Genomic DNA, 27,534 nt, shown 5'->3' on the forward strand with positions numbered 1-27,534 from the left:
CTTTATATATTACAGAATCATTCTACGCATGAAATGGATGCAATTACATGTACTACTTGAATATTGCTACATTTTGGCGATTGATATTGCCATGTGTAAACAGAAATGCAAAAAAATGTTACTTTGCCACAATAATGTTAAAAAGCATAATTTTAGATGTTTCCGAAACACATTTTGACAAATATCAAAGACACGTTTTGCTTGTTTTCACTAATGCAAATCAGCAGAAAATGTTTGAAAAGACGGAAGTCGTTGGAATGATTGTTTTACAATTTCACACACTCAGTTGTTTCTCTAGTTGTAATAATTGAATAATGGTGACTTTAAATGGGTTGTCTTTGTCTCAAAGCCGACTTTTATTTCTTTGTTTTGGACATCTAAATCACCGTTATTGGTTTATTTCGGCATGGTCGAAAATAGGAAAATGTAACTCTTCTTAAATAAATGCATTTCACCTAAATATGAATGCATTTGAGAATTCTCCCTCCCCCTTGATTTGCACAGAGCTGTATTGTTTAGCTTTCTTGTAAACTAATAACATACATTTGATTGTTTTTGAGTAATTTATATAGGTAGGATGGTTACGTTTCTTTTGGCCTTTAGTGTATATCGCCGGGATGAAAACGCGCAGCCACAAAAGAAGCAAAATTAAAAACCAAATGGTTATTCCATAATAACATATTTGATCGGGGTTAGACTGCCATCTAGTCAATGAAACAAACAGAATTTACAAAAACATAAAATAATTCCTAAAACATTTTTACATAAAAAATTGTCGTGTTTTAGCTCTAAGCATTCCAGTATTTCTTCACTCGCTATAGTCTTGCAAAGCGTGTGTGACGTTTTTGGTTAAGTCCAGTTTGATATAAATACATTCTTTAGTATGGTATCATTTGTGGTTATGAACTTGCTAATCGTAGCATTTTCTGTTGTAATGATTGATTTTAACCAAAGTTATGTTTTTGATTAAAATAAAGAGGCCTAATGACGGGGTAGGCCAAGCGTCTGTCGGGATGTAGGAAGGTCTACGGTTCGATCCCTGCAGCATTACACCAAAAGGTATTAAATGAGTGAATATAGGTTTACACCGCCTAGTCCAGTAATATGACGGCGGGAGACACCTGAAAATGATTCCCTTTCTGGAACCATACTAATAATGTTTGGATTCGAACCAGGGTCTTAGGCGTAACCCATTAACCACTAGACTACCCAACAAGATTATGTTGTTAATTAACCCGGTGATCGGCACTGAAGGATGAAGTAGTCTGTCTCACAGTCTCCCTAAGCCGCATTATTTTCCCTTCAGCCCAGCCCTTCCTGCAATACTCGGTTCCTAAATGAAGCAAGTCTAGATTTCTAGGTACTGAATCTCACATCTCGCTGGGGTTTAAAAGAATGGTTTGTTTCTATAAAAAAAAGTATATGTATTCGGAAACTGGGGATATTAGTCTGGGGGTGTTGTGGAGAAAGCATACAACGTCTGCCAGAGGAGTTCCGGGTCCGTGTCCTGGAGGTAGAACCTCTCTCTGGACAGCACCAGCTTAGGGCATGTTTTCTGAAAGTTATTTAACCGCACTTGATGTTTGTCGTCCTGGAACTGCAACGTTCTATTAATTCTTTTTCCTGCCATACAGAGGATGTGGGGATAAAAAGTTGTATTCTTGCCCATTTCTCCATTCCTCTCACATCGGTGCTTAAAACTGAACCTTTGCCATTTCTCGTGAACACAGCCACATTCATGAAACACGTTGTGCACGTGCTTTACCTCCACCTAAGCCCTTTGAAAGCACAAGGAATTGTGAAACTTAATCAGGCTGAGAAAATGCCAGGTTTGACACAAGACGAAAGGGATCAGGCTATCGGTATGGTTACCCAAGTTGCTCCAGATGTGATGACAGCCAGGCACTTTAAGTTTGATGTGCATTCATACACTGCTAGTGGACGCAGACAACGTTTGGGGATGACAACCGGAAGTGTTCCTGGTCGTCATCGACCTGGTGCACCAGCTGTGACGACAGCTCGACAGGACCACAATATCCATCCAAGTTGCACTCGAAATCGCTGCTGATACGAAGAGGGCAGCTGAGACAAGACAACGCCATATCAGCGTCCAAACAGGGCGAAGACGCCTCGCTGACTTCAGCATACGGTGTCGTCCCCCGTACCGTCGTCCAAACTTGTTGCATCGCCACAGACTTGCCAGACAACGGGCAGCTAATGGGACCACTCATGGCAACAGGAAATGGTGAAATGTCTTTTTTTCAGATGAATCCACGTGTAACGTTTCGCTTGCAGATGGACGTCAACGGGTGTATAGACATCGAAGGTAAAGAAGCTCCAAACTGTGTTCTTGAACATGATCGTTTTGGAGGGGCTGGTTTCATGACCAAACACAGTTGCTGAATTGACACAGGCCCTTCAACATCACTGGCAGACCATCCCACAGCTGTTCCTCTGAGAAGTCTGGATCTGTCAATGCCCCGGAGACGGCGAGCATGTCTTGCAGCGCACGGTGGACACACATGATACTGACTGCCAGCAGAGACTGTAGTCTCTGCTGAAAATGACCCCTACTTTGTTTGATGTTGTTTTTTCGTCGTTATTGTTGACTGGACATTTTCAGTTGAAATTATCCACAGACGTTCACTTAAAACATATCTGCCAGTTACATTTATGTATGGTGACATTTGCGTGAGTTGTTTTACGCCTCACTCAACAATATTCCTGCTACATGGTGGAGGTCTGTAAATAATCGAGTCTGGGCCAGACAATCCAGTCATCAACAACATGAGCATCGATCTGCATAATTGGGAACCGATGACACGTGTCAACCAAGTCAGCGTGCCTGACCTCCCGATCCCGTTAGTCGCCTCTCAAGACAAGCACAGTGGCCTTTTATGGCAAGCATGGGTTGCTGAAGGTCTTATCTACCACGGACCATCACCGGTTACTGTGCCTGGTGGTCAGTATTAAGGGGAGAACATAATGACTGGATGGCTCCAAGTCAGTGTGCCGCATGGCCAGTATTGTCTCTCAGACAAAGACAACGATATATATGGTTCTATATTTATTTATCTCGGTGGCCACACAGTAAAATTGACCATAACCAGTAAGCCATAACAATAGCTGTAAGAAATACATTCATACAAATTCATCATCACATCATGTATTGTTTGAAGACAAAGCTGTACTCCTTGAATGCCTTCAGGTGTATTTCGCACATTCTTTACTTCAGCCATGTTTTTCCCGGGGTAGAATAGACCTTCAGCAACCCATGCTTGCCATAGAAGGCGACTGTGCTTGTCGTAAGAGGCGACTAACGGGATCGGGTGGTCAGGCTCGCTGACTTGGTTGACACATAATCACTTGGTATCGGATATTTGTAAGAAAATATGTCACATGTCTCCCGGTAGTGAAGGCCGCATTGTGCAGTCCCGACGTGGTCAGTGTAACGCCAGCGCAGCATATCCCGTGTACCAGTCTGGGGTGGAAATAAAATTCAGAATCAGTGTTCATATGGACATAATACTAATACTAATACTGGGTGCATTAGGGAATGCAGTTTTTCGCTTTCTTGTTTAAGTGAAACAGTGAGTGAGTGAGTGAGTGAGTTGAGTTTTACGCCACACTCAGCAATATTCCAGCTATATGGCGGCGGTCTGTAAATAATCGAGTCTGGACCAGACAATCCAGTGATCAACAACATGAGCATCGATCTGCGCAATTGGGAACCGATGACATGTCACATCCAAGTCAGCGAGCCTGACCACCCGATCCCGTTAGTCGCCTCTTACGACAAGCTGAGTCGCCTTCTATGGCAAGCATGGGTTGCTGAAGGCCTATTCTACCCCGGGACCTTCACGGGTCTTAAGTGAAACAAGGTACATTACTTTTACAAACAGCTCTTTTACAACCCAAGAATATTCGCTCTACTTCAGAATTATGAGTGACGTCGAGAGAATAACCTAAATAAGTTTTCTATAATAGACAATATTTGACTTTGTAACCAAAACCCACATAGACAACGTGTGAGAACACAGACCATCTGTCAATGGGTCAAGGCATCTGAGTCACGCTGATCTCAATCAAGGACGGTACAAATCCGTTACATAATGCACTGGCAGTTAGTCAAGCGAGGAAGTCGAACACCCACCCGTCACATGAAACTCTCTTCAGTCTCAACGCGAGTGGACGTGGGTATCCACTATGGATCTTATTAGGTTGGACAGAGGATATTAGCTTAAAAAATCCAAATGAATTAATGCATCGTTGCATTAAATCGACTCTCGCGCCCTCTACCGGCCAAACATTATTTCAAGCGCGCGAACCCCAGAGAATTATGTCCCTCTGAGCGCTCCTCAGAACTTCAGAACTACGCAGAACTTGTGACCAGAGACCCTATAATAGTCTATTATATATTCTCTGTGACAAAAGAAGAGATTATTCAGTTGGGGGTTCAGTTCCATACAGAAGTGCCAAATATATACTAACTACCGAACAGTCATCGCCAAATTTTACCAGTATTCACAAAATTACTCCACCGTTCGTTAATTCATGAAACAAAATTCATTCACCGATCTATTCAGCCCGTCTACTGCCTCCGATCATGCTTATATAACGCGGCGGAAGGGAAATGTGCCAGTAGAAAAAGATGTTCATCGCCATTTAGATTTTCCCATGTCATTCGTGAAATATTCTTTATATTGATATCATTCAGCAGCCTCGAACATTTGATTGTGTCACTACTTTTATTGGGTTCAGAACTTTATCGTTATTTTTTTTATCTTATGTTACTTACTGTGAAGAAGTTTCTTTCGCCTATAGTTATATATAGTGGTCACGTGGGTACAAAAATACTGGGATTGTAACGAACTACACGTGTGATACTGGTGTATTGGCGATAACTGTTCGCTTGCCATTTCATATTATCATTTATTATCCATACAGTAAAACATAGCCGAGCACATTAAAATCATATGTTGCACACGTGCAATAAACCCTTAAACGAATTTCATTGGTCAGTTATCCGACCATGACCTCCATGACCCCTTTGGAATGTTGAACTACTTTTTCATTCACAACTTTTTACTACAAATCTACTACGAATGTTCAGTCTCGCTACTACGAGAACACACCAATGAAATGCTATCAACAAATCTAACATCCCAATGCATGTCGTGCACAAATACAAGCAAAGCCTTGTTGGGTGTTGTTGTTCACACTATCTTCGGAGGTCCTATATACGCGGGTACATTCCACATCAAAATTGACAAGTCTTCTATGGCAGTGAGTGAGACCGAGCCGTTACAAACCATTGCCGTGTTGTTCGCTCTCCTCTTGGTGACTTTTCTGACGACGAATAACTTTCCCATTAAAAATGTTCCCAGTTATACAATTCTTATAGTTACTTAAGTTGATAAAGATTAAATTTCAGTTCAAAATGTGTTTGTATTTTTGTCTTCGAGCAAGAATAGCTAGTCAAAATGTCGTGCTCTTTACTTTGTAGCATTACACAGCGTTTTTACGTCCATAGTGCCGTATCACTTTATTCATACGCGACCTTGACCTTTACGTCAAGCGACAACAGCTGATTTCGCTTTACGTGGAGTTGTTTGGAAATAAAAAGTTAGATACAAATGGATAATAAAGAAATTAACACACTCGCTCTCGCTCGGGAAATATGTATTTTTTTTCTGACACTCGTTTCGTAAAATCAGTATGACACAGTCGCTCGTGTATTAATCTCTATAACATTTACTATGATTATAGTACCGCTTCATCGAATAACGCCCTGGGATGAGAGTTATTTCCCATCGTTTTCCGATGTTTACACGCGGCGCTGAAATCTGCACACGGCACGAGGTTGGGAGCTGAACAGCTGAACTGTGCTGTGGAAGTGGGGCATTTCACAGGTGTGCTCGTCTTTATTTCTCCTCGTCATCTCCACAACTATGTCGACTCCCGTTGTCAAGGCCCCCATGCACGTGCCACCCATGGCAGAAGCAGCCAAAGGTAGACCGATTTTGTTTACATCTGCAATTCATGTCAGGGTACGATGCACAACTTCCACAAGTGGTTGCATTCAAGTCAACGGGTATCTACCCATTAGCCCAGCACGTATAACCCCAGTGATCGTAAAGACGTGTTTCATTGGTGGGGAGAGGGTAGCCTACCCTAACCAACTAGATCAAAGGGACACGATAACACTTGTCGACAGTTTCAGCTTTGAGCAAGCTTTGCCCGGTAAACCACCCTCTGTTCACAAGTGTAGAGTAAGGTCACCGAGAATTATCATGTCATGCTTATCAGTATGTATAACCCACTTCCACATGGAATACGGAGCCTAGTCGTGTTCAAATTTCAACTTGAGAATTGTTATCTTACACAAAATAACCAACGTGGCCTCGTCAACATTCGCACCTGTGTGTCAATGTTGATGATCATTTACTCATTTGAATGCAGGGATCGTGCATATAGAGATATGAATAATTTAGAGACAGCTACATGTGATATAATATTACTTCAACAGGTTTAATTGTTTGTCATGAGCTTTCTGATATGTCTCACAGGGAAACATGCATTCAACTTAGAACGTACTTGAAGCAGTTATACAATTAAGTTAAAGTATAGGGAGAACAAGTATATAAGGATGAGAATGTGGTATCAGCTATTCCACTATGAACTGTACAACCCTGAATAGGCCCCTATCCCCAAAAGGGCCCCAGTACTATTAACGTAAGGGAGATAACTCTCATTGCCCTTGTTCTAGGAGTTGAGAGCACATGGCCACTGTCTCGCCATGTTGGCTGAGTAAGCCCATTTTGAGCTACAAATAAACCCACAAACCTCTGTGATAGTTGTCCTTCCTACCACCACAGAGAAGTTCTTTAATTCTAAAGGATGATGTTTCAATAGAGGTCGTATACTGGCATTAAAGAAGTTGTCATTCATATACACTTGTTCTATCTAACTTCCAACTTTTAAAATGCTACCCAAAGAAGTCATAAGTTCAGTTATGTTATATAGAACTTCATTTGTTTAAAAATACTTAATAGACTACCCAGGAGAGTGAGACAGTATTGAATACCTGAGAAACATCACCAACCAAAGTAAATGAAAACATTAGTAGATGCTCAAAAGATTTTCTCAAACCTTAAATCAGGGTTTGTGTTAGGATTTATTTTGTAGTTGTTTTATTGGCATCATACCAGTTTGTGAATTAAACTTTAGTCTGTATATCCTGTAGACTAACAGGTCTCTGAAATTGTGTACTTTTGATTGAAAGAAATAACTGCTGGAGCCCTGATGAAGTGGATGAGAGAGTGAAGTCGAGGCTTACTTCAAAGTCTTTTTAACTTAACAAAATCCTTGTGCAATTTTAAAACTGCATTTTCTTCAACACATTAATTAGCAAATTCAGTGCATTTAATGTATTTGCACCATCACGGTTTATCCATGTTCTGAATAATTTTGATTGTATACACGTGGAAGGCAGTTAATTCGAGAGGAGTAATCGCTAAGTAATCTACCTGTTACCATGTTTGAATGCTATTTACATGCGTTACCAACGTCAGCTTACTAGTGCACTAGAAGATGTTATGGCTCCGAGATTGTGAGATTGTAATCTGCTCTGCTCATGTTTGACAAGCTAACAAGATGACCTATGCTGTCTACATTCTTACTACAATACTTGGAACTTAAAGGTCACTTGCAACGTAGAAAACAACTTTGCATATTCTGATACCTTTTGGTATGCACTGACTTGTGAAGGTCCTGGAGTAGAATAGGCCTTCAGCAACCCATACTTGCCTTAAAAGGCAACTATGCTTGTCGTAAGAGGTGACTAACGGGATTGGGTGGTTAGGCTTGGTGCCTTGGTTGACACGTCATTGGTTCCCAATAGCTCATGTTGTTGGTCACTGGATTGTCTGGTCTAGACTCAATTATTTACAGACCTCCACCATATAGATGGAATATTGCTGAGTGTGGCGTAAAACTAAACTCACTCACTCACTCATTCCAGTATGCACTTACAGAAACAAATAATCAAAAATGCCAATTCAGCCTAAGTTGAGTTCAAATGATTCAATAATTTTCCTGCAGCGCTGGTTTTGATTTGTGACCATACGCTTATTATTTTGTTTATTTGTTTTTTCTTAATCAGCAATGCATTTTATATTTCATGAATAAGTGATAGCTGTGTTTTAATTATGTTTGACATTTTGGTTGCATGCGACCTTTAAGCTTAACATTTCAGCTGAAATTTGAAATCTGTGTTGCCATCCCAGTTATGGAAATATTCAGAACAAATTTGTAGTAAGGCTTAATCTCATTCTTGTGATGTCCCCAGTCGAAACCTGTTTTAGATGATCAGCAAAAATAAACATAGGCTTTATGACATGTAAAATGATTCCAATGATTATGTTGTTTTCAGTTTTGCAAGAAGGACTAGCAAAGAACTTTGAGAATGTCACAGTGAAGGTGGTGGACTGTCCAGACCTGACCCAGGATCCCTTCCTCTTGTCAGCCAAAGGTACAGGGACTATAGTGTTCATGGTCTGTCATGGTTCAATGTATCTTAGAGGGATGTAAGTGGTCCAGTCATCCAAAGGCATCACCATTCGATTAATTTTTAACTTACCTTACCACAGAAAATATGCATATTACCTCAAGCTTCACTTAGAAGAGATCAGACAGTCGTTGATTCGCCATTCTCATGAATGGCTACCTCAAGTATCGACAAGTGTATAGGCACGGAAGTGACGTGATCTCCTGAACCGCGCAAGCGCGGACCTTTCAAAATTCACTTTTACATCAAGCGTCCTTGTGGTCAGACGTTACAGTTTGAGTTTGTTGGTTCTTTTTCAGACTTCTACCTTGTTCTTAGTTTATTCACATAGCAGTAGGTATGTTTTTGCTTTCATGTTACGTGAGTGAAGAATAGAATTAACTTCACTAACCTGGCTACCTTGTGTAATTTTATCATTTGCCGCTTGATGTGGGTCTTGTTTTTCTCACATCTCAGCGGTTCTTGCGTGGTCTTGGCATGGTGTGCATAACTTGGGTTAGTTCTTACACCATCTTACGCTTGGCTTTCTTTATGGTTTATCCATTTGCTCTAAACTTTTTCCTTTTTTCTCATGTAGCATATCTTTGGTTGTGGGGGCAGCCATCTTGGTTGTTGCGTCTGCTGCGCCTTTGGACGTGCCTATTTTTATTAATTCGGGGTGTTTGTCACATTTTTTATGAACAGGTGTTTTTCTGCTACGTGAGTTTTGTAAGGTTTACTCGCTTGTTGTATGTTGCAGTAGCTGTTTATGACTCGTCAGTTTTGTACTGTGTGTAAAGTCCTAAAGTCAGCAAAGTACCCCCACCCCTGATGTCCAGACTGCGCCACCGTTTCCTGCTCACTTGACCAGTGCTGTGTACATTGCGAGCCCCTGTCTACGGTGGAGTTCAAGGCTTATCTCACTGCGAGAAGGAAGCGTTGTTCTCTAAGAAGATATCATCACCAGCGTCGTCGTTGGGATCCCGTTCGTCGCTACAGGAGACTCCAGTGCGACAGCCGCTAGTGCCGACGCAGGTTTCCACTCACATCTTGACGTGCGATCATTGCCCTGATTCCTTGGTTGACTTATCTCGTCCTGATGCCTGAAGTCACCCGGAGGTGCAGAAGCTGCTCCGGTCTTTATTACAGCCTGCTGTTGGGACGCCTGGATCGACGCTGATGCCGATGCTGACACCGATGCCGACACCGATGCAGTTGTTGCCTTCTGCTCCGATGCCAGTGACGCCTCCCTCTACTGAACCTGCTGTATTTCCTACGCCAACGCAGATTTGGCGCCCTACTGACACCAACCCTGATGCTGACGCTGACACCAGGACTGGGTTCGCCTCCAACCACTGTCTGTGTCATGGGATGATACGGAAGAACGTTTTTTCTCTCCGGATTACAATGAGGAGCCATCTTAAGAGATTGATGATTGCGGGACTTATCATCCTCCCTCTGTCATTTATGACTGGAAAGCCAACCGACTGCTGGATTGCCCATTACCGTCATCAGACTCGAAGGTCATTCAACTATCATTCGAGTTACTTTTGCTGCTGCATCCTGTGGTAGCTGACGTCATTACATTGTTGGATGAGGACTTCGCCAAGCTATCACTTTACCCAAACATTCGAGCACCCAAATCGCGTAAGGCGGATTACAAAGTACATAGTCTGGACTTTGCTTATTCGGGAGCGGTGCATGACGAATCTTTGAAGCGCTTACCTGGTTCCGTTTCTTCCTCCTGCTAGGTACAGGACACCAAGTTACCATCGACACAGAATTGAGGCGGATGCTGAAGCCAGTATCGGTGTTGGCGTGAGCTACTTCAGCAGCGGCTTTCCACCTGACGGGGGATAATACCTCTAGGATTGATCACTTTACGACTTTGTTTCAATGGCAGGGCAAAGTTCTCCACGACCTTCTCGCACACTTGCGTGCAGTGTTGGCAATAACTTCCTCGGTGGGACGTAATGGCTATTTGGACCCAGGCTCTTGGCAGGAAGAATTCAAGCAACAGTTGTTACGGGCTCCCTTTGCATTGTGGTTCTTGTTCGACAATAAGGTTCCTGAGATTTATCACCAACATGCGGAACTTACTAACATGGAAGTCTCGTTATCTACATTTGAAGCCCTGAGTTCTGCATTTCATGGCAGGCGGTCATCACGTGGACAAGGGAAACGTTGCTATGTCCCCCGTAGAGAGTCAATTAGATCTGTTTTCACCAGAGGTTGAGGTCGTGGATGCCCGGACCCGGATACCCAAGCAAGACCCCTGGACCATTTGCGAGACGCCCCCTCTACTCCCGGCAGAGGGAAGGACAAGGGGCCTTATTCCTCCCGATGAAGATGAGAACGCTCAGGACTGGGTCCTCCCACCCCCAGTCGTGTCTGTTCACCCGACACCAGTTGATGGGAGATTAGGAATCTTTTGGCCCAACTGGACATTCCTAGAAGATCCCTACATCACAAACATCATAAGGACTGGTTACAAAGTGCTGATTGTCACCCTGCCGCCACTAACATCTGCACCTCAGGCACGAGTGTACTCTTTGGAACAGCAGCTCTTACTTCAAGCCAATATTCAAGTACTTTTGGAGAAGCAATCCATAGAGTTAGTAGTCGATCCCGTTCACTCCCCAGGGTTTTACTCTCCAATCTTCCTTGTCCCCAAGAAGGGACTAACATCGGATGATCCACAACATGGCGTTTTTCAACTCATTTTTGTATGGTTACCCTAAATCTGCTGTGTGCCAAGCTGTGACCAGGAATGTGGTTAGCCAGTCTCGACTTGCTGGACGCATACCTCCATGTTCCAATTTTTCGACGCCACTGGAAGTTTTTTTCGGTTCATCTTCAGCGGGCTTCATTACCAATGGAGGGTCCTCCTGTTTGGAATTTCTTTGGCCCTGTGGCTGTTTACACAGATCACGTCTCCGATCACCCGATTCCTTCATCTGAGGGGAATAGACTTCGATCCCTACAGAGACGACTGCCTCCTGAACAATTTTGAACCTCAGTTGCTCTGCAGACAGTTAATTTTCACCACTTGCCTTCTTCAGCAAGTGGGGGGGATTATCAATCTCGACAAGTCACATCTCATGCCGTCACAGGAACTTACGTCTCTAACGAACTGGCAGTCGCTGTTGGGCCTTTTATTCAGAGGGACGAACTACATGTGCGCTTCCCGTTACCTCAGCATTTACATCCGTGCCTTCGTTGGTGGACGGTCCCATCGAACGTTTGTGCCGGCATCTCTTTGAAAGAATTCACCCATGATCACAAGCTGTTCATACACGCGTCCCTCCAAGGATGGGGTGCCCATCTCAACGTGCAGACCACCTCGGGGCTGTGGTCAAGCACAGATCAAGGTGGCTTCTTTTGGTTTTTCTTCTGGTCACCGCTGCCAGGGTTAGTGAGATCCACGCTCGTCATGGATGTGCCCATTTAGGTTTGTTATGGGACTTTATTGCGGAAAATCAGCCCAATGACTGTTTTCCATTCCTCCTCTCTCTGCGATTTTGGCCCCTGACGATATGGAGGAGACTCTGCTGTGCCTGGTGTGTGCTTTGGAACTTTATTTAGCTTGGTCTGCTCCTTTGAGACGAGGTCGAAAGAGATTGTTCATTCCCTTTTCGTCGATGTGCAAGGGCGAGGTAAATAGAAACACTGTTGCTTTATGGTTGTGTTCTACAATCCTGGCCGCTTACGATGCTGAAGGACTGCCTCTTCCTATGGCTCACAACCCCCACAAAATCAGAGCTTTAGCTTCCACGAGGGCCCTTCACAGGAATTGCACGGTTCCAGCCATAATGGAGGGTTGCTTCTGGAGGTCATTGACGGTCTTTGCCAGCCACTACTTACGCGACTTGGCAGTGGAGGATGTACAAGGTCTCCAGTCCTTTGGTCCTCTAGTGGTCGCTCAACAGCTCACCCGTCCTGCTACTCATTAGGTAACTACTGTTTCTTACCTGTAGGTCTCATGGTTTTCCTTCAGAATGAACTATGATCGGCTCCATGGAGCTTCTCGAGTTACTACCTGTTTTCTCGTGTTACAGGATGTTTCCTGTATCTGACTCCACTGGTTTCTCAAGATTGTATGATATCTGCTGGCATCAGTTGGTTTTGGTCCTCTGGAGCCCGACACTGCCAACTTACTGTCACTTCTGTGCCTATACACTCATCGATACATGAGGTAGCCATTCATGAGAATGGCTTATCAATGACTGTCTGATCTCTTCTAAGTGAAGCTTGAGGTAATATGCATATGTCCTATGGTAAGGTAAGTATTTAAATATCTAAAATATTTAGATTTTAACAAATTATTTCTCTCAACTAACATTTCTGTAAAAAAATTAGAAGTCAGTCTCATCCAGTGGCCTTTAAATGTAAACTGTAATTCTTTAAATAAAGCACAGTGTTCAAAACCTTGAAGAATTTTGAATGGAATGGTACCATTTTAAATTGTGTCAGGTTAATATTTTCAACCTGTCATAAGCATATGAATTACCATTTTTTCTAAAGTTTCCATGGTTACGGTATAATCTATATTAAAAACTTCAGTTTATTTGGCAGCAAGTAAACACATTAACAAAAATCAATGAAAATGTGCAAAATATGTATGTTTGATTACACAGTGCTATTTAGAAAGTGGTAAAATGTAACATATGATTACACTTTCTTAGTAAAGTACTGCCAATTACGTGTCTGACTCTGAGAGTGCAGGTTCGAATCCCTGTAGGACTCACTAAACTCGATAAAATAGCACTAAAATTTGTACTTCACTAAGAAAGTGTAATCCTAAATATAACATCTGTTATGTATGCATGTTTTCCAAAAATGTTTTTCAATTAAACATTAGGCCAGACCAGTTCTATTTCTTGTTGTACAGATTTTTGTCCTTTGGAAACCTAAAGACAGGCAGGAAAAAAATAAAAATAAAATTTTCAATCAAAGTAGTATTCCTTCTAAATGCTCTAAATAATTCATGAAGGGAACATGGGTCAAAAAACAACCTAAAAAGTATTTCCTTGTGAGTTTACATTTTTAGCAAAAAACAACATTAGGATTTTATTTTTTGAGCGGGGAAAATTAATTTTCATTTTTTTCTTATGTTTGAAAAAATACAACAGAAGGATGCGTAAAACAAGAAATAAAATTGGTCTGGCCTTAAGATGAAGCACATTCAGATAATGAAGTTGTCTGTTTGCAAGGTATATGTGGGAGTCCAAGACTGGCTGATATTGGGGGACCGCCATATCTTCTGCCATTGGCTCAGAAGGACAAGGTTAGTGGATAATCAGACACATGTAACATGTACATGAGATGGCCTGTCGTCTCTTGTTCACGAGACGGTTTGCTCCGTGGGACTAACTGAAACGCTTCCCCCTAATTAATTCAATTACCGTGGGACCAACTCGATTGGGTGCGAACACGATGCAGGGTAATTAAAGCATCCTGTAAAATCACCAAGGGTGGTGGGGTACTTGACAGTCGTGAATGGATAGGTTTTTTCGTATCGGATGCCATGATAGTACAGGATAGAAGTGTCATTTGTAATTCTATCAAGTGTACCAGAGCGTACTTGCAAAGGGGAGAGCCTTTTTGAATTTAGTGTGTCAACATGGAGACCATTATTTATTCCTTTTTCATACCTTGTTAATGTAACTTTTTAATGAACTTGATTGGAAGTGGTTGAAATCAAGAATATATGCATTTGTATTGTCATTTATCTCCATCTATAACATGATTTATCTCCATCTGTGACATGATTTATCTCCATCTGTGACATGATTTATCTCCATCTGTAACATGATTTATCTCCATTTCCATCTGTAGCATGATTTATCTCCATCTGTAACATGTGTTATATTTGGGACTTTTTCAGTAAAGTACAGATTGCCATCTGGGTGTCTAACCCCAACTTTCTAAGTGACATTGTATACTCAAAGCTTTTGGCTATACCAAATTACACTTGTCAGAGAGGTGCACAAAGTATGTGATCTTGATTTCCATTTTTGTGGGAGTCGTAGTGGGTTAGATGGCTGACTTTGTGCGCTAGAAATTAGGTGCCTGACTTGGTGGGTGTGGGTTTGAATCCTTGACGGGACTAAATCTAAGGTTCACTTCATCAAAAAATATGCATTGTACCAAGCATGTTTTTTTGTCATGTTTGTATACATTCCTCTTGCTCAACAACATTACGCTAGGTATATTCACAATCACAAAATATACTCTTAAAAAAAGTAGGGGATATTGAACTTTCATTTTGGATAGGAAGTGTAAACGTTAACAGACGTTTCAAGGACAGACATCTCATGAACGCACCACCGTTATGGCATTTTGTTCTTGTTCAAAAAGACATGAAAAATATGTATCATCATATTGAAAGTACTAAGAACATAGTTAACAGAATTGTGGTGTCTAATGTGAAGTTTTGATAAGAATCATGCAATTGACTGTGAAAGCTTCAAATACACGCTGTTAACATAATGGCTGTCACTGATCCAAAAGTGTTTTGTTTGTTGTATGTCCTCTTCTATCAGAAATATGGGAAATGTCGTTATAAGTCGCTAGGAGTTTCAAAACAATTTTGAATCAACTGTAATCTTTAACACTGGGCATATATTTCACATCTCTGAGAATAGTTTTGTCTGACGTTTTTTGGTCACTGTGTACTTTTCAGCGAATTTAGTTAAAATTCTTCTTTCGGTATTAAAGCAAGGTTACATGATTGTTCCGCATGAGAAATATTTTTAAGTCAATTTGGAGTTTCTGCTTTGGGATTTATGTAGCTTGGTTTGTGGTTGATGTTCATCTCTAAATATTTACATATTGAATGAAACAAATAACATTCAGAAATATGATTGGAAATACAAGGTGAAACTGTAATAATTACATCAGAATATGTCTTTAACAAATATATTTTTGTCTTTCTTTTAGCTGTTTCAAGGAGGATTAATTCTTTGAAATAAATAAGGGAAAACTTTGGTGGTATTTAGTGCCACAGGAATCAAATAGGAAAAGAGATATCATTCCAAGGTGAAATCCTTCGAGGGGGCCTGATTCACTATTTGTCATGTCTGAGAATAACTCAAGTTGGTCACGAACGATGTCAACCGTGTCAGAGAGTCTGACCACTCATTTCTATTAGTTGCCTCATATGACAACCTACATCGATTCTAATCTGGATCTTCACTGGTGACAGTGTTGTGTACATGTGTGATGCTTTGATTAATACTCCTCATGTTGCAGGTGTTTAACTTTCCCCTGATATCCAAACTGGTCAACTTGCCAGGTGCCTTCATTGTTGGAGCTGGGGCTGGTCCATGTCATGTTGTAGGAATCAACAGTGAGGTAAGACATGGACTCTTTCATTGAGGACTTTCTCTATCTTCATAGTAGATAAAGCTGTTCACCCAAGGGCATAAATTTGGTTTATGGGTTTTGGCAGTGGTTTCTGTCAGATCACAAGTTTTCAGTCACTATTGCACTGTTGTTTGATTCTTGTCCATGTCTTTCCAGCTGATTGGCAATGTGAAGGTTCCGGAGACTGACGGTGGGAATGTCATCAATAACACCTACACTGCCAAGATACAGGTAGTACACTGGAACATTTTCTAAGTAAACTTCCTGTCACTGTCTCTAAGGAGATTGTGGGTCAGAATTATAGGGGTAACACTGTTTTTCTGGGCATTTTCAGTTGCAGAAGCCATAGGTCTTCTGTTAACTGAGCGATGAGGGAGGGAAGCTGTAAAGACTGTGGGCTTCTGAAAAAGGATAATGCCCTGAAAAACAGAGTTACCCCTGTTATATAAATCTAAAGTGTGCTTCTATTATATATTAGGTTATGTCTTGTTTTCCCAGAATGACCGCATTTGAGGTTTTTGTTTTGGAGGCACAGATTTTACTTTTCGTTACTAAGACCGCTTCCCAGGATTTACTTTTCCTAACTTAATATGAACATCAACATTCAAATAATACATGACTGTTTGAAATCAATTTAAAATATCATTCAAGATTAAACTCACAATACAAAGGTTTTCCCAAGAGGAGCTGGAACTGCAATTCTCTCATCCATAGGCAGACGCTCTACCGCATAGCCACCGGGCTGACGAAGGTGGAGGGGTTAAATTATCTACTTACAGTTACTGTCATTAAATTGATTTTACGCATGCTTCAGTTATTGTTATGTAGCTTCATTAAATGATCATCTACATTGTAATTACCCATCATTGACGGTATATATGTTAGAGAAAACACTTCCCCGAGGTTTTGATAGACAATGTAAAACCAGAGTGGGAGGGAAATCCCGAGGGGCGGATCCCAGAGAGATTTCCCTCCCCCCTCTGGTTTTACATTGTCTACCAAAACCAAGTAGAATTGTTTTCTCCTATACATGACTAAAATGTTTTCATTGGATGAATAGTTCCTTCGCCAAAGAGTTATGTGTCTCCATGACCAAGAATGGGTATCCAGCAACTTATTCTGGTTGTATGAGGCAAGCAGCTGACTTAGAGAATGAGACTTTGTGTGTTGGTTGGTTGGTTGGTTCTGGATGTCATTGGTTGCTCACAATGCCAGTCTCTGGATTTGCTGGTGAATACAACCCTCATACAGCTAGCATATTACTGACAACAGAAATATACACTTTATCTTCCTACCCATGTTGCAGTTACACTAATCAGAGCAGACGTGGATTGTTGTTTCCTATATCAATCACAGGATAGTCTGGTCCAGATGTAATTAGTTGCAAGAACCTCTTTAGAATTAAAAACGTGAAAGAAGAAAGATCCAACAAACCAACCTATCAAACTTATCTCCCACATGAAGATGACATGAGTGACATGAAACAGAAATATGTGCCCAGCTGAATATTTACATATCTTTGTCATAGAGTTGATTAATTCTAAATAACATTCACTCACTTGTTCAGTCTCGGTGTTTATTTCATTTCAGAATGATGCCTGTGTTCTCGAGAAAGTAAACTCCACAGACTTCTGTCTCATGGGTAATTTCCTTTGCTCAGAAGGAAAACCAGGAAAGGTATTTTCTGTCCCTCCTCTATCCTTGATAATCTCCAGGGTATATGTTCCAATAAATCTCCACAATTATTCTGGATACATCTGTAGCTCTGCCCCAAAATTGTATTACCTCTCTTTGCTAGCTTTTTATCCTGTCAGGTGTCTATGCTGGGAAGTTGAGCGTACCAGTCACAAGTCTTTCATTTTTAACAATTAAATCTTGGCATCACAGTTGTTGCAGAGGTCCCTTGAAAGAGGTAGAAGGAGTTCTTACATACGTTTTTTCACAGTCGCACAGTGAGCAAATCTTTGCCGATCCAGTCACAATCTTTGTTGACAGTAGCAAGCTCGGTTGTAATGGCTTTTCTTATTGGCTGTTGTGAGGACAAATCAGTGAAGGGAGGTAATACGATAATCAATCCTCTAGGCATGCTTGATAATCAGGAAGTAGTGATTGCAGAGTGAATTAGATGCTCGTAGGAATACCGCTTTTATGCTTTATAAACACTGAGAGATGGCATTAAGTGTTTTTTAATGAGTGGCAGAAGCAGACAGTAAACCTGACACTGAACCAGCATCCTCTGAAGGTTTTGTATCAACTCAAGAAGAAAATGATAGTCATTGTGTAATTCGGCAGCCTGTCTAAACTGGTATTTTATTTCAGTTCCACTGGGTGCTTTTTTAGACAGGTTTCACTGTAGCTGACAACTGTCTATGCTGTACTGTTCCACAAGCTGACAAAGATGACGTTCATTCGTTTGTTCGTTCAGCTTCTTTGAGTGGCATGTTTCGAAGTTGGTAAATCAACTTCAGGCAAACTTTATGGGTGAACAACTTCAATATTCAGGTGAAGTGATGTTTTGATTGTATTGAAATGTCACTTCACCTGAATAAAGGAGTTGTTCTTCCATAAAGTTTGTCCTTATCTAGTACTTCATTGCATTCATAAAGGAAAGTTTGAAGCATAGGCAATTTATGAAGTACATATGGGACAAAAAACATTGAAATTTCTTGGAGTGGAGGGGACAAATTTACATTTTTGGCCAATAAAACAGTAGTGGTGAAAATCAATTCTTATGTTTGTCTTATTCTTGAGAAAATACGACAGCAGGATCCGTAGAAGAAGAAATAAAGCTGGTCAGGCCTTACTCCAGCATACTGTTATATCTACTCTAATTTATCAAGCTTGGCTTGTTTTTTTTCTCTGAATACAAGAATATTTAGTTACTTCTCTCTTGAGTCCTCCACTCTCTTGTTATTAGATTACCTTTACAACAACATAATCTACTGGTCAGTAAGACTGTATCAAGCTACTCTACAGTTGTAATTTTAAGCATATATTTCTTCTGGAGACCTGATGGCCATTACATGCCATGGGGTGCCTCCACCCAGGTAATTAATCCCTGTAGTTCATTTGTGATGTAGTTCAAATTAGATGTAAACTGTGAAGGTCAGGGGTAGAATAGGCCTTCAGGAACCTATGCTTGCCATAAAAGGCAACTATGCTTGTAGTAAGAGGTGACTTACGGGATCGGGCAGTTAGGCTGGCTGACTTGGTTGACAATTGTTATTGGTTCCCAACTGTGCAGATTGATGCTCATGCTATTGAGCACTGGATTGTCTGGTCCAGATTCAATTATTTACAGACCTCCAACATATAGCTGGAATAATGCTGAGTGAAGCATAAAACAAAACTCACTCCACTCACTCAAATTAGATGTAGTGCTTATGAGAGTAAACCGGCAGTTAAGTTTGCAGCTTGAAATCAGTTGTCATGTGATCAGCTCAGCCAGGTCCTGCCAGATATATCATCAGCATATGTCGCCCAGGTAATAGAAGTTGTTGCAAGCAAGAGGTCTGGTCCAGACAACTTCATGACTAGCTTGAGGACGAGTCTGGCCAATCACTACAAGACCAAGCCTGTAGCCCTGGGTGGAACCTTCTTGATAGAGAGTGGGAAGGCCAACCTGCATATCATGGTCAGTGGTAGTCAGTATTACCTGTAGAGGGTGTAACAACGTTCATGTGACAGCATACACGTCACTGTGTGGAGGTCACTCGTTGACCACAGCTTCCAACATGTAACAGAAAGTTCTGATGACTAAATGTTTTGACAAAATTTGGACAAAATTGTTACTGTAGTTCATTAAATGAGATTATTCACTGTTTGAATGAACTGTTTTTCAAACAGACAAAAATCATAATAAAATTCTTTGAATTATATAACTGAATACCGTAATTTATACTATTAAATATCTGAATTGTACTAGCAAGATTTTGTAAAAAATATGCTGATGATTCCACCAAGATAATGGTTGTCAAGTGTCTGTGTTGACTTGGTGCTCACTTCCAGCCCGACTTCTCCAAGACTCCCCTCACATCTGAAGAAGATGTCAACAACTGGCTGAAGTTCTTCGAGATGGACGCACCCCTGGTGTGCCTGGGAGAGCTGGTGTCACATGATCCTGTAAGTTTATTTATCATACAGTTGCCATGAAACCCTGAATCTGATAACTATGTCGCTGTGACGTGAAACCTGTCCAAATGGCTAGCTGGCCTGATGGCTGCCATGTCATAATTTTGTGTGATGTGACATCATTTGCTTATCTTGCCTTAGCTTATCCTGTCCAGGTCCCAAGATGCCATGAAAGTTTGAAGGCAGTCGGTAGCTATAGCATTTTAGCTGTAAACATTTTGTAAAATGTTGCTTGTGAACATGATAAATGTGTCACTCACACAGTGTGTATGTATATGTATCCCTCAAACCTGTGTTCTCGTGTTGTATACAAACCCCTCTACTGTCAAGCAACTTTTGGGGTCAAGATCCCCTCATAACAGATGACGAATGAGTTAAGGTGATCAAACATAGTGACTTGTTCCTGTTAGAGGTCAAACACTGGTGTCCCTGTGACCTATTTGAGGTAAAACACTGGTGTGCCTGTGGCCTGTTTGAGGTCAAACACTGGTGTCCTGTTTGAGGTCAAACACTAGTGTTGCTGTGGTTTGTTTGAGTTCAAATGCTGTGCCCCTGTGGGCTGTTTTTGTGCCTAACACTGGTGTCCCTGACATGTTTGAAGTCAAACACTGGTGTCCCTGTGGCCTATTTGAGGTCAAACACTGGTGTGCTTGTGGCCTGATTGAGGTCAAACACTGGTATCCCTGTGGCCGTTTTAGGTCAAACACTGGTAGCCCTGTGGCCTGTTTGAGGTAGGCACTGGTGTCAGTTTGGCATGTTTGAAGGATAAGTTGTAACAGAATTTCTCAGAATATGTTTCAGTAATTGTCTTAAGATCACAAAACAATTCAGTATTTTGTGACTTATTGAGCCATCCATCTGGTCTAACATTGCACTGATCTCATGTCTTTCAGGACCTTGACCTTCGGGTAGAGCATTTCCACTGCTTCAGCACACACGGTCAGGGAGGTCACTACCACTACGACACCACACCTAATGAGGTCAAGTACAGAGCCTACTTCTCACTGGCTGAGTTTATCTACAGAATTGACCAACCAAAGGAAACTCATAACATGGGGCGTTGATGTTGCACATCAAGCTTGTAAAACATTTTTAAGTGGGTCAAGGTCAAAGTGGGTAACTGACCTTCACTTTAGCTATCAAAAGTATTGATGATTCTGAACACCTACCATCCTTAATTCACATATGTGATTCTTTTCTGGTCAGATCACTTGTTACACATCATCTTTTTGGGCAGAGGGGGGTGGACATATGGTTCAGATAATTGTTGTGATTATGTCAAATCAAATTCACATCAGTACAAATCAGTAACTTTAGACCATTTACACAAGATAATAGACACCTCATCTGTATCCATGCAAACTGCACTGATGATTTATCATTCCTCATTTTCACATAGCTTCTAAATTTGATGAAAAAGTGTTTCATAATTATTTGAGAACTAAGAACGACAGCACCAGATGTTTCAGGTTTCAATATAATTCAAATGAAAGCACAGACATAAAGGGCTTGTCTATATATTAATTGAAGTATTACTCCATGTGAAAACTTGCAATCGTTGTTAAACAAGAATTTATTTGTTTACACTATTTTGTTATATTGATGCAAAGCTCTTTTGAAATACCTCTATACTGCAGGAGATATTATTCTACATTCGTTATCCGACGTTTGTTCTTCTGATTTCTGAGGTTATGATCTCCGAATTACATTTCCTTATCTCCACATAAAGAAATAAAGAAAAAAGGCAATGTAAGCCAGAGCTGATGTTTTTGTGTTTTCACACTAAAGGGGAGCTGAAGCTTGCAGTGATCAGGTTATAGTTTTCAAAAACAATTGTAGTTAATGTGTCAGTGTTTACCTTACAGCATTGTCAATCAATATGTTGTTATACTTTATACCCAAGAATTGAAACACAATTCAATAAATACTTTTACACGTTTTCCTTTTGATTCTTGTCTTTTCCAAATACATTTAAGTGTTTGGTTGTTTTTTTTAATGCTGCTCTCAGCAATATTTCAGCTATATGCCAGTGGTCTGTAAATAACAGGGACTTTCCCAGACAATTAAGTGATCAACATCATGAGCATCGTTCTATGCAATTGGTAAACAAGGGCTGGTCAAAAAGTTCTAAACTTACATAACATCAGCATTTCCTGTTATTTCACGCAAATAGATCAACTAGTTTGAAAGCAACAGGTCGTTAAGGCATACTGGGGTATGCAGCAGATTTGAGGTCAATAACAGCCTAGTGTTTTCCACGGAGATGTTCCTTCAGTTTGGGAAATAGGTGAAAGTCGATTGTGGCCAGGTCAGGTGAATATGGAGGATGAGGAAGTTCTTCGGGAAACATTGGTGTACTGCAGACTTTGCCAATCGAGAGGTGTGAGATGAAGCATTGTCATGTATAATCAGAACTCCAGGACTCAACATCTCTCACATACTCATGTATAGCCCAGTATGCCTCAAGCACCTGTTGGTTTTGAACTAGTTGATCTGTTGGAGGAAAATAACTGGAAATGCTGATGAAGAACACTGTCCCACAACAATCCTAAGATTAGTTGGTGTCACCAGTCTAGAAATTATGTAGGCTTAGAACGTTTTGACCAGCCCTTGATGACCTTTGTCACTGAGCCAGACCACGTTGTCATCTCTTGCGACAAGCACCGGTTACTGGAGACCAGTTCTACCACAGACCTTAATGGGTGCCCACTTGAAGTGAGAACAGATATGTTAAAAGAGTCTCATGAATTAATGGTGTGCTGACATAAGATATGCGAAAACTACAAGAAGACATTTTTTGTCACTGGTAGCTTTCGTCCACAGACCTCAGTCACACACCCTGGCTAACTAAGTTGATCAAATCTGAGTAATTTATCAATTTTTACATCAGTGTGGGATTTGATACCAGCTGAAATCACAATATAAGTCAACAAGTGTAGAAAATAGAAATTTTGTTTGTTTGTGTACAAAATTGTCAGACAAATGTCACTTCATTATTACTGCAAAAACAATATGCACCAGATGCACTTTGATAAAATGATAGATTTAAACATTTCTCACAGTTGGGAGTCACATCATCTGATAAATAGCTACAGTTACATGAAAGATACTGCCTGAATATTGCATAAATCACGATGAACAATCAAGGCATATATATATATACATGTCTGAAGAGTTTCATTAAAGAGAAACTGGTCTGAATGTGCAAGTTTAGTAAAGGGAGATAATTCATGAACATCAACTTCTGTATCACGCAGGGATGGCAACAGGTGAAAGTGATAGTGGCTGAAAATCAGCTTGGGGTCTGGGACAGACAGGCCCCCAACAGGGTCCAGGATTAAATTTTCCGGCAGAAAATTGCAATCATGATTAAGAGGAGTGAGTGAGTTAGTTAAGTTTTACGCCGCTTTTAGCAATATTCCAGCAATATCACGGAGGGGTACACCAGAAAACGGGCTTCACACATTGTACCCATGTGGGGAATCGAACCCAGGTCTTCGGCATGACGAGCGAACGCTTTAACCACTTCGCTACCCCACTGCCCCATGATTAAGAGGAACACAATGTTTTAGCATATGTTCTTACTTATTCATCAGTCATTCAATTGAATGTAAGAAAATACTCTAAAACTTCTCTGATTATAAAATTGATAAATATTTCCCTTTATGTGTAGCACTAATAAATGTCTTTCAAAGATTTTAATTATCTTGGTTGTTGTGTTGTGGAAATGATGGTGCAACAAGGACACCTTCACACGATTTGATTCACAACACTACAAGTTCGATTTCACAGACTTTGCATATTCCATTCTTGCTATAGCTCGCTTGTGTACTTCATCCGGGCCGTCAGCGATACGCAGGATACGAGCCCAGGCAAACATGAATCCTATAGGCAGGTCGTGGTGAAGTCCGGCTCCCCCGTGGGCCTAAACACAGACAGGTGAGGTGAAACGGTTGACAGAACAAAATGTTGAACATATAGCTATACATTGTTTAACCGCCATTACATGTTTCCATGTCTCATGAAGATCAGGGTTAGAAATGATCTTCAGTAACCTATGCTGGCCGTAAGTGGCGACTAACGGGATCGGGTGGTCAGGCTCTCAGACTAGGTTGACACATGTCACTGTATCCCACTTGCGTAGATTGATGTACATGCTGTTGATCATTGGACTGTCTGATCGAGCCAGCTGGAATATTCCTGAGTGTGGCATCATACTAACTCACTGACTCCTTGTCTTATATTGACATTTCATTAAAAGACATCAGACTAGATATCTCACTAATGCAAACGAGTTCTTTGTTCAACAGGTCCCACCTGTATGGTCAGTCTAGGGCCATCATGATTATGTGATGTTCAACATTTCTCAAAATCAAGAGTCTGTCTTCGGTCATACTGATATTTCGCTGTCCATATTTCTCACCTGTATGGCTCTGTCAACAACTCTCTGGGCCATATTTGGGGCTGCCACTTTGATCATGGCTATCTCAGGAGCAGCCACCTAGAAATACAGTACAATCCAATATGAACAAGAAGACAAAGTCATCAAAATCCCCTGCAATGGTAAAACACTCTTCATGAATGTGTCTACTAGTTATGATGACGTCAAACGATTTGGCAAAGTGGAAGGAAAGCAATGAAAAGATTTTCAGAATTCCCAAACTACCAAACTGCACCAGTATACCACCAGACCAATGTATGTGCCAAGTTTGAGGAAGAATATTGAAAGGTTCTACAGTTACCCTCTGGAAAAGAGAACTACCATCAAATTCAGTCAAAGTCAAACTTGTTGCCATGGAAACGCAAAAAATATTCTATTCAGAATTCCAAAACTACCAAAAGGTACCAGAACACCACAGTATCTATCTATGTACCAGGCTTGGTTAAGAAATATGAATGGTTTTAAAGTTTAGGTTCAGAAAAGGGTACACTTGCTAAATTCAGTCAAAGTTGAACTTGTTTCCATGGAAACGCAAAAAATATTTCATTCAGAATTGCAAAACTACCAAAAGGCACCAGTATACCAGAAAATCTATGCGCCAAGTTTTGTGAAGAAATAGTAAACGGTTTAAAGTTCTGGTCCAGAAAAGAGCATACCTGTCAAATTCAGTCAAAGTCAAACTTGTTTCCATGGAAATGTAAAAAATATTTTACTCAGAATTGCAAAACTACCAAAAGGCACCAGTCCACAACCAGAACTATCTATGCCACGTTTGGTGAAGAAATATTGAACTGTTTCGAAGTTCTGTTCCGGAAAAGACCAATGTGGACAGAAGCACAGATGGAGTGCACTGTAATACGTCCTGCAAAACGTGCCGTGGGGAATAAAAATGAATGAACTAAAACTTTTTTGGATGATGATGGCAGTCATGAACAACAAGAATCAATTATGTTTCATTTCCATACAGGACAAAAGTTGTTGTATCTGTTTTATTTTCATATGTGACTCATGTTATGCTGATACATGCCCATCAAATAGGCTGCTTTCAATTCTGTTTCTCTCAACAAGACACTTGGTGATGATTGTGTCCCATCTCTATATGAGACACAAGATCCTGTGTATGTTCTATCTATAGATATATATACAACACTTACTTTACTCCCACACACGTCCATCATGTTGGCAGCCTTCAACACCTGGAGCAAGTCTGTTCTCTCTATACAAGACTCACCTTATTCCCGTACAAATCCATCGTTTAGGTAGCCTTCAACATCACGAGCTGATTCTGTTCTATCTCAGTTAGAGACTCAATTTATTCCCATACATGTCCATCATGTAGGCAGCCTTGAACACCAGGAGACAAGTCTGCTCTATCTCTATACAAGTCTCACCTTATTCCCATACACGTCCATCATGTAGGCAGCCTTCAACACCAGGAGCCGAGTCTGTTCTATCTCAATGCGAGACTGGGCAATGTCAGCCTGTATTGTTCCCTGAGCTGCTAATGGTTTCCCAAAGGCAATTCTTTCCTGAGTCTGCAAGATTGACAATCACTGAGTGAACCCAACCAGACTCACAAGATATCTAAACATATATTAGGATCTAGTTTCATCTGTAAACACTCATCTAGAACTGAATAACATACATACTTATATACATGAAACCCCAGACTGCAGCTACGAGGATTAAAAAACCTCCATCACCCCGTGCCATGTGGACAACAGGCAATCATGTCTAAATAACCATTCCTAAATCAATCAAATTTTGGATTAAGGGTAAATACATTATGAAAAGACTTATTAGAGACCTGGTGCTTATTAGAGGAAATATGGTATCTTATTTATTCTCAATCCAGGATTTAAGAATATGAATGAAAAATAGATAGAGATTATTATACAAACAAACGGAGCATAGGACTTATATGAAACATGTGAAATTCTGTACTGCCTGAGTGAGTTGTTCACAACATTGTCACAACTGTCACAGGACATTTGCAGTCGCAGAAAATACACATATGTGCCCCAAGGAAGATCTCATCTCAAAAAGATTTTGTGTTTTGCAAACAGACAATTTCATGTTTTGCCTTGACTTTCATATACTTACTCTCTTCACCATCAACTCAAGAGCACGTTCTGCACTGCCGATCAGCCTCATACAGTGATGGATTCGGCCAGGACCCAGACGACCTTGAGCTATCTCAAACCCACGACCTTCACCCAGAAGGATGTTGGAGGCAGGAACCCGTACATTCTCAAACAAGACTTCTCCATGGCCGGCTGGCATAGGAAACACATCATCAATATTAATAACTAGAAAACTATTTAGCAAGAAATGTAATACTTACAAGCACCTTTAATACAAATATCGAAGAATACCTCCATAAGGCAAAGACTCTGTGCTACTAGGAGAGAGAATTTATGTAAGTTTTCAGTTTCTATGTGTGGGAATGAAACACATCTGCCAGGGCTTATAAGCTAAATCTTTTATCATGAGTTTTCCATCAACTAAGATGGTCATCTCAATGTGTGTGCATTACAACTGTGGGAGAATTCAGAGATTAATTAAAGCAACTGAATATGGTCTTAAAGATATTACAGACATAATTCATGTTAGTGATAATGGTAATCAAATGATAACCAAACTCAATATATGAAGAACAAAGTATTCCCACCATTACATCTAGTACCACTCTTAAAACTGGCACTATACTGAAAGCTCCCAATCTGAGGGAGGTGAAATACCACTGAACAAAGAATAATGATTTTCAACCAACTGGGCAACACATCCTATTCTTGCGGTAAACACATTTTCTGCCGAGGACGCTGATGCGTGATACTTAGCAGTTGTTTACATCACTAACTGGTAACTATAGGAAGTGGCCCAACTCTGTGAATTATCAAAATTTTGCAGTGTAAAGAATATTTGTGAGTTCTAACCAACTTGGAAAAATCGTAACTTTCACCCGCCCTTCCCCTTCCTTACACGTAATAACGTTACTTTCTCGATGTACCGCGAGAATAGGAGACGTCTGGAAAAGTCAGCAGCA

General features: G+C 40.8%; 2 protein-coding genes across 3 annotated transcripts in view; one reads left to right on the forward strand and one right to left on the reverse strand.

Annotated features, from left to right (window-relative positions):
- Positions 1–5,825: 5,825 nt before the first annotated feature.
- On the forward strand, positions 5,826–21,986 carry LOC137298858 (ester hydrolase C11orf54-like). The gene is made up of 9 exons (XM_067831195.1): positions 5,826–6,012; positions 8,435–8,533; positions 13,762–13,835; positions 15,803–15,904; positions 16,073–16,147; positions 17,507–17,593; positions 19,401–19,550; positions 19,925–20,038; positions 20,941–21,986. The coding sequence occupies exons 1-9, from the start codon at positions 5,952–5,954 to the stop codon at positions 21,109–21,111; spliced, it is 933 nt and encodes a 310-aa protein (XP_067687296.1). The 5' UTR covers positions 5,826–5,951; the 3' UTR covers positions 21,112–21,986.
- Positions 21,987–22,981: 995 nt separating this feature from the next.
- Positions 22,982–27,534, reverse strand: part of LOC137298865 (acyl-CoA dehydrogenase family member 10-like) — a 35,874-nt gene continuing 31,321 nt past the window's right edge. For both annotated transcript variants that reach the window (XM_067831208.1, XM_067831216.1), the window contains 4 exons: positions 26,592–26,764; positions 25,880–26,023; positions 24,471–24,548; positions 22,982–23,972 (listed from right to left, as the gene is read on the reverse strand). In XM_067831208.1, coding sequence (XP_067687309.1) covers positions 23,820–23,972; positions 24,471–24,548; positions 25,880–26,023; positions 26,592–26,764 — 548 coding nt within the window. In that variant the 3' untranslated portion in view covers positions 22,982–23,819. The remainder of the gene's footprint in view (positions 23,973–24,470; positions 24,549–25,879; positions 26,024–26,591; positions 26,765–27,534) is intronic.

This window comes from Haliotis asinina, chromosome 1, assembly GCF_037392515.1.
Source record: "Haliotis asinina isolate JCU_RB_2024 chromosome 1, JCU_Hal_asi_v2, whole genome shotgun sequence".
NCBI classification, from domain to species: domain Eukaryota; kingdom Metazoa; phylum Mollusca; class Gastropoda; order Lepetellida; family Haliotidae; genus Haliotis; species Haliotis asinina.